General features: G+C 46.3%; 1 protein-coding gene across 1 annotated transcript in view; it reads right to left on the reverse strand.

The window, feature by feature from the left end:
• The window catches only part of LOC104527513 (protein tyrosine phosphatase receptor type S), a 98,646-nt gene that overhangs the window by 45,717 nt on the left and 45,141 nt on the right, over nt 1-7,788 (reverse strand). The window contains 1 exon segment of the mRNA XM_029085785.1: nt 747-1,016. Within this exon segment, the coding sequence (XP_028941618.1) occupies nt 747-1,016 (270 nt within the window).

A 7,788-nucleotide genomic window follows, 5' to 3' on the forward strand; every position in this document is an offset into this window, starting at 1 on the left:
TCCAAGGCTCCTTGCAAACTGCCCAGCCAGCCCCACATCCCAGGACAGAAACGAGCATGCAGGGCTTTGAATCACAGTTTTCTTCATAACAAACAGCTCAGTTGTCCTAAAGCAAGGAAAGATCTCAAGCCACCAGCTTCCCCTTCACTGGGGATTCCTTTGCGTGCGGGATCCCCGCAGACACATGCACAGATCCCAGCACATGGCACTCGTGGTGCACAAGTGCCTCTTCCTGCTCATGCGCACATACCTACGTGTGCACCTACAGGCTGGTAACATGGACGTACACACATGCAGCCAGGCACCCACATGCCCATACAGCCAGGCTGCTCCTTCTCCCATGCACACACACACTCATGCACCATGACTTTTACATGCGGAATTGTGTCCCCACGCTCCTCACGTGGGGATCAGACAGTCACAGGCTCACCCCATGCAGACAGACAAAGACACAAGCAGTGACAGGTCCCCACGCAGTCACGCAGTGACATTCCCACTCATGCACCGGTGAAGGCAGACAGGCACGACCACGTATGTACAAATGCTCACGTGCACAAACACGACACGTGCCCACATTTGCTTTGCACACATGCTCAGACACTCGGTTGCCATCGAGCATCCAGCGCGTGCCTTGCACGTGGACACAGCCGTGCAGCAGCCGACACGCTCGTGCATGCACGCTCCTGCCAACGTGCGGCCGGGGAACCCACGCACTCGCTCACGCCAGCGTGCTCACACTCGCTTACATTTCACCGTGATCTGAGCAACGGCTTCTATGACTCCCAGACTGGACATGGCCACACACGTGTAGTTGGCTGAGTCCTTGACATCCGTGAGCTCCAAGACATTACGGCCCACAGGCATGTCATCCTCCGGCGTCAGGTCTTCTGCTCCCTGCATCCACTTGACATATGGCATGGGAGAACCCACAGCCACGCAGGTGATGTTGACGTTGCCACCGGGCATGATTTCATGGCTTACGGGTAAGATGGAGAAGCGAGGGGCCACACGGCGAACTGTGGACGAGACGCACAGAGGTAACAAAAAAACAAAAACAAAACAAAATAAAAAAACCAAAACAAAACAGAAAGAAAGAAAAGAAAAGAAAAAGAAGAAAAGGGAGAAAAAGAAAAAAGAGCAAAAGATAATTTAAATATAGATGGGGTTTGTCATCATTTATTTGCTTCCTTCATTAAAAACAAAACAAAAACCAAATAAATTAAAAAATCAAAAACCAAAAACCAAAAAAATTAAACTTCAAATAAATTTTTACTTCACAAACAATATATAGAATATAGACATAAAAGCGATATTTCATAGCAACAGGGTTCCATTGATCAAGATTAGACCCATCACAGCACAGATAAATACACAAAAATTTATTAGCAATTTCTCATCTTTACTGGCAAGAGCTGGCATGGCGAGCGTCGAAAAATCTCCTCCACAGGCGCTGGGGCCCCCAGCTCCCCGCTCCGCGCCCCGGGAAACCTGCTCCTCCCCTTTTCCAGTGGATCCTGACTCCCCATTTCACCTTCTCCTACATCAAAATGAAAGATGATGACCCCTCCACCACCCTGGCCTGAAATGGTCCAGGGGTCCTCTCCCACCAGCTGCTCCATGCCCAAGGGATGCTGCAGAGGTTGGCTGGTGGTGAGGAGAAGGTTGGGATGGAGATGGAAACTTCTCAAGATTTTGCCTTGTTGGACCCAGAGAATTCAACAAAGAGAGAAGTATCACACCCCCAAAGGCCAGAGAGACACCACTTGAAAAGTAAAGAGGGAAAAATATAAGAAAGGGAGGAGAGGGAGTCCCTGGAGCGGGACAGAATTTAGTTAGTGTCTGCGTGTGAGAAACGTCCAGGGGGAAGCAGTCCCCCTGGAGCGAGAAGGAGTGTGGAAAAGATGAGAAACTCTAATGAAATTTTTGTGGTTTTCGGGTATAGAAACCCTAACGAAGCCTCTTTAAGATCTGACACGGTTCCATCGATAGATGCAGCTCTCAGAGTCACAAACATCATGCAAAATAGGTAAAAAAGAGAGAGAGAGAAAGAGAGAAAAGAGAAAGAGAGAGGAAAATGCAGAGAAATATAATTTATGGGCGGCTAGCAAATGCCCACATGGATACTGAATAGAAAGAGAGTGACAGAGAAAGAAAGGAAGACAAGGAGAAGGAGAACAAGGAGGAGAAGGGAGAAAGAAGAGAGAGAAAGAGAGGGAGGGGAGGGGGAAACCCACTTTAATGCTGCATACTTTTTCTAGCTGATGTGACCCAATGTGGTGGCTCACATTGTCACATCTCAGCCCTGGCGGAATAATAAATAGAATAGAATTAATAAGAAAAACAAGGTAATGAAACTTTAACGTTGAGAAAAACAGTGACATGTTCTGTGCATCTCCTTAGCAGAGAGGTGGATGCAGCTTCCAGACCTTACACAGGAAGAACATGGACGCAAAGGGGAGGGTGCGGTTTCCTTGGCTCCATTTTCTGAACTAACTGGGCTGACTGGGATGGTCGAGGTGGGTGCACTTCCTGAGGGGTGAAAGCAGGAGAATGGACAAAGGAGAAACGTCAGCGGATCAGAGAGGTCCTAAGGAGGGAGCTGAGGGTAAGGTCCCATCCCGCAAGCAAAGACAAAAGGATACAGGTTCTCAGATTTACAGAGAAATTGCAGGCAGAGCAGCAGGCTGAGGAGAAAAGGAGCGTGGGATTCCTCCAGCTTCAGACAGCCATGCAATAAACTCCCCTCAGGCAGGGTGAGCGAGGGGGCAGGAGAGTTGGGAATGCTGGGGGCCCGAAAAATATCTGTCCCGGCTGTCCTATTCCCAGGTAACAACCTCTCTAAAAAAAATCAGTGGCGACTGCATCCATGCAAAGCAATGCAAGGGACATCAGAGCTGAGCCTGCCATCGCTCTTCCCAAGTCCTGGTGCCTTCAGATGTCCCCCAGATCTGATGTCTTAGATTTTTTTCTAGTATTTATCTTCCAGTCCACTTCCCTGGCTGCTGCTCAACATTAGGGATCTTTTCAAATGGGAAGGGTGCTGCCAGGAGAGGGAGTGGCTCTTTTCCATGTAGTGGGGCTTTGATGAACAAAAGCCAAATACAGCCTCTGCCTCCTCCTGCAAGCTGATGAGGAGATGTCTTCACAGAAAGGTGTGCTCTTCCCATCATCGTGCTATCAGATCCTTTTCTGCATGGTTACCAGTCCTAGGAACCAGTACTGAGAGGCATGGAAGGGACAACTTCCAGATCTGCAGCATTAGGAGCTCAGAGATGTTAAAGGAGAACACCTGCATGCATGGACTTGCAAAGAGAATGAGTAGCATGTCCTCACCTCCAACGTAGCTGAGAAAGGACCGGAGTGTGGAGGGCGAGATGGCAAACTCACCTGGACACTAACACTAGAGGATGACTTTCTGCTTAGCGAAGGGTGTAAGGAGTATACCACAGGTACCTGGGTATTTGCACAACCTCAGGCACCAGCACTGGCTCAAGAGAGCAGGTAACATGCTCCTTGCTCCCTCCTGTCACACTGCTATGGAAGACTTTTAGTCCTAGACATGAGGGTACATCCCTGTTGCCTGCTCCATCCTTCCTTCCACTGTCTGCCTCAGGAGGTACCACATTTCAGAAAATGGAGCCAGGTGAAGACCGCACCGGTCACAATCTGAGACAAGATGGAGAGAACTTGGAAAAGAAACAAGTGGGGTCAACATGCAGACAGATCTGGGGTGGGGATGACTCTTTTGAGGAGGGGCTGATGCTTAACCTTCTGGAGAGGGGAGGCAAGGTGGGAAGAGGTGAGGAGAAATGGGGAGACATATGCCGGACAAGATCCGGTCAGCAAACAGCATCAACAGCAACAAACAACGGCAGGTGGGATGCAAACACTGAGTTGTCATGGAAACAGAACAAGACAATTAATTCAAACCGAGGCTAATCACAAAGAAATAAAACCGAACTAAAAGAGAAAGGAAACAAAAAAAAAAAAAAAAAGAAAAGAAAGAAAAAGGAAGAACAAACCAGAATTTAATAACTGAAAAGCATCGTTTGATGTATGGTGGAGCGCTGAGAATCGGAGTCTGAAGGGAACAGACTGCTGCTGTCTGTGTGGTTTGGGGCAGGGAAGGGAAGAGATCCACTCACAAAACACAAGCTCAGGGCCACGGAGCCGGGGCCGTGCAGAACACGCTCGCAAACGACTGCGAAGCCATTCTCCCCACCCTCCTCGCAGCACCCAGGGGTTTAGGTCAGCTTTGTCGGCTCTCAGGGCAGCGTCACTTTTTGGCTGTTTTAATGGCATTTGTCACACTTAACTAAGGGGAAGCAACCAGCACATCTGGGTGCTGTTCTGTGAAAAAAGAGAATTTGGATCCAGGTTGGCAGCAGGCGAATGCAAGAGCAAAACAGGCAGCAGCAGCACTTCTGATGTGCATCCTGGTTTAAAAAAAGCTACACACTCCTGTGTGTGCACAAATATACAAACATCCACACACCAGTCTAGGATGGGAAAATAACTCCAACGTTAAATGTTGGGAGACCTCAAGAGAGTCCCTAGATACATCCCTGATATGCTCAGGGCTGTGACAACCGCATTTACTGCAACGGGAAATACTTAGAGGGCTCATCTCTGGATACCAAGAACCATCATGCTGCTGTCTATTTTAATTGCTATACCACTCTGATTTGGCTGATGACATTAGATTTCTCAAGCTGAGAAGAATCTCTGGGTCAGCGTTTAGGTCAGGGCCTACAAGGAGGAGAGCGGTGGTGGGAGGAAAGCTTGAAGTGCAGCTAGAGATTGAATCGAGAACAATTTCAGCTCTGGGTTTCACACATAGCAGCTGAAAGAGTGAAATTTTACATGTAAAAAAAATGCAGTGGAGAAATTCCTTCCATTTTCCAATCTAACACAGTGAAAGGACTGGAAAGAAAAGAACTGCCCTCTCTAGAATGGAAAAGCTGGATGGGGCAGTCAGGGCTCTACTTGATAGACACTTAATTAATACTTTTACCAATTTCTAGTTTCAAGAAGCACCTTCCCTGAGTGTTAGGGATGTTTGGTTTCCATGACAGCTTTGTCAGACCTGTTTTACGAAGCCGACCTTGCATGCATACACGTATGTGCATGAGCCATGTGCAACATCTCCCGACATAGGCACACAAGCAGGCACACACAAACACACATTTTCAAAGGCCAAAAAATAATTAAAAAAACCCCTCTCAGGAGCTTTTTTCAAACAAGGATACAGCTTGTTACTGCTAAAACCAGAACTGGAGCTGGATGTTTGCGATGCAAGTCAAATTACTTCAATGCAGAGAAGCCATTTCTGAGGCACAGAAAGATTTCTTAAGTGCAGTTAGTTATGAGTCTGTTTAATATTGTCAGTTGGGTATTTCACACAGGCAAATCTGCACCCCACATTCTGCTGACCATAACTTCCATTGGGAACTGAACAGATCCGTAACTTTTCACACCCTTGTAAAGCCAATTGGTTTTGTTGCTGCTCACGGATGCAGAGGTGAACCCAGTTTGTGTTCTGTGAGTGGCACTTTCGGTGCATTATTCTTTTCAAGGAGAAGGTACCAATCAACGTCGCTAAGGTTCCCCACCACCACCACTCAGTTAAAACAAGAGCTGGGGTCCACAAGGTGAGAGATGTTTTTGAAAGGGACAGATTTACAGACCTGCTCGGAAGAGAGACTGGGAGATCCAGGGTTGACTTTTGCAACACCAGAATCCATCCTTAAAATGTGTTCCCAGGACGCTGCTAGTGAGAGAAATCTGAGGACCAACCAACCAGTTTGTGCTGAGGAAACCCACCGGTTCCACTTTTTAAGCCCCTTCCAGATTAGCTCAGGGAGAAAAGTGTTGGAGGAGGAGCGAGGTGGGGAAAGGAGAACGTACTAGACAAGAACCCGTCACTTCAAACACCGATTCACATTAAACCAACTAAAAAGAAACATATTTTAGCTCTTAAAGAAGAAATTAATTGAAAAAGGAAACAAAAGTGAAGTGACTGGTTGAAAGCACCAAACAAAACCAAATGGTATTAAACATTTTGACACTCAGCAAGCTGCTGCTCCAAATGAGGTGAGAAGGCGGACATTATTGGCCATTTTGGTGAGACAGGACTCATTCCGTCTTGCTCCAAAATGAGGAGGGGATAGGGGAAAGGGTGCCAAAATAATGTGCAGCCTCTACATTATTAGTGAAGCTTAGATTACACCTGTCCTCCCCTCCCAAAAGCTGGTCCGTCCCTGCCCCTGTGCTGTCCGTGCAGCCGCCTCTGCCTTCTCCCTCTCCCATTCCAATTGCAAGTTCATTCCGCTGGGGCCAGACGCTGTTCGGGTTCGGATTTCCGACCTCCGTCCCTCCAGAGGACGAGATACTTCCCTCCTCATGCCCATCTCCTTCCTAATTTCCTTCATGGTAAATAAAAATAAATAAGTAAATAGGTAAATAAATAAAGAATGAGACCAAGGCTTGGATTTGGTCTGGAGGAAACCCATTACCTTCCCAATCATCGTTACTTTTCCACTTAAAAAACCACATTATTTGAGTGACAGGCTGGCTGAACATCTCTGGTCTTTTGTAATTCTTTTTGTTTGTTTGTTTTTCTGTTGCTTTTTGAATATAAAATAATCTAAACCCAATTGTTTTTCAAGCAACTCTGTAACATTAAACACAGACTTCACTATTTTATTTTTGTTATTTTAATTTGACAAGGTGTAATCTAATTTTTTTCCCCTAAAACAAAGAGAACAGCGATGCAAAAGGTGTAAGAGACACAGGCAGGCAGAGATTTCGAGATCAGTACAGCACAGTGTTCCTGCAAAGTGCCCTCTATAGAGAGATATACATATATATATATATACATATATATTGTTTTGGTTTTGGTTTTTTTTTTGGGGGGGTGGCTTTTTGTATCCATTTCCATTTCCTGATACCCTTGAGAAATCCTTTTGCAGAAACACAGCAAAGTTGTTTGTTTGCTTTGTTTGGTTTTGAACTAGAATTTCAGAGCTGAGGACACCCCAAACACGGACAGGGCGCTCCCCCACCCACGGAAGCGCTAATGTCACGCTTCCAAATCGTCACAGAACTCTCCCTCCCTACACTCCAGCGCCTGGAAAATGGCACTACAGGGGCAGCTGTACAAACTAGTGGTGGTTCTGCCTCCCTCCTTTTCCATTAAAGAATTTATCAATGCTAAAAGAGATATTAAAATCCCTACATTTTAAAATATCGATGATTGTTTTGACCTTGTGGCTATTTGTTAAATCTAGAGTGCAAGTGAAATTATTTCCTTCTTAACCTCTAAATGGCATTGAAAGTGAAAAGCTTAGCAACCGTTCCACTTGTCTATTGAGGGATGGGCTGAGCAACCAGCAGCTCTGGTTTGATGGTCAAATTGCACACGAGCCAAACTCAACCCAGGAGCAGGCTACAGGCTAGATTATTTGTTAAATTAGTCACATTTTAATATATTTTGAAGCTTTACTTCCTGAGGTCCTAGGCACACTAGTTCTGCATTTTCTATGGGTTTTATTTTAATCGATTTTAACTAGTTTTGCTGTTACATGTTTAGCCCTGGCCTGTTTCCATCTTTGGTCCCTCAATGAATTGAGGTTTTCTGGAGAGCCTTGAAAAATATTGGCAACGTTCTCAGCAGGACTGCAGAACCCGATTCTGGGTGACTAAGCACTGTACTTGACTGCTGCAGCAGCAGCAGAGGCAAGGCCTAAGCAGGCACAGCGAGTGCACTGTGCTCTTTTCAAAGCCTGC

The sequence above is a fragment of the Antrostomus carolinensis genome, unplaced genomic scaffold (assembly GCF_000700745.2).
Source record: "Antrostomus carolinensis isolate BGI_N321 unplaced genomic scaffold, ASM70074v2 scaffold15377, whole genome shotgun sequence".
NCBI classification, from domain to species: Eukaryota; Metazoa; Chordata; class Aves; order Caprimulgiformes; family Caprimulgidae; genus Antrostomus; species Antrostomus carolinensis.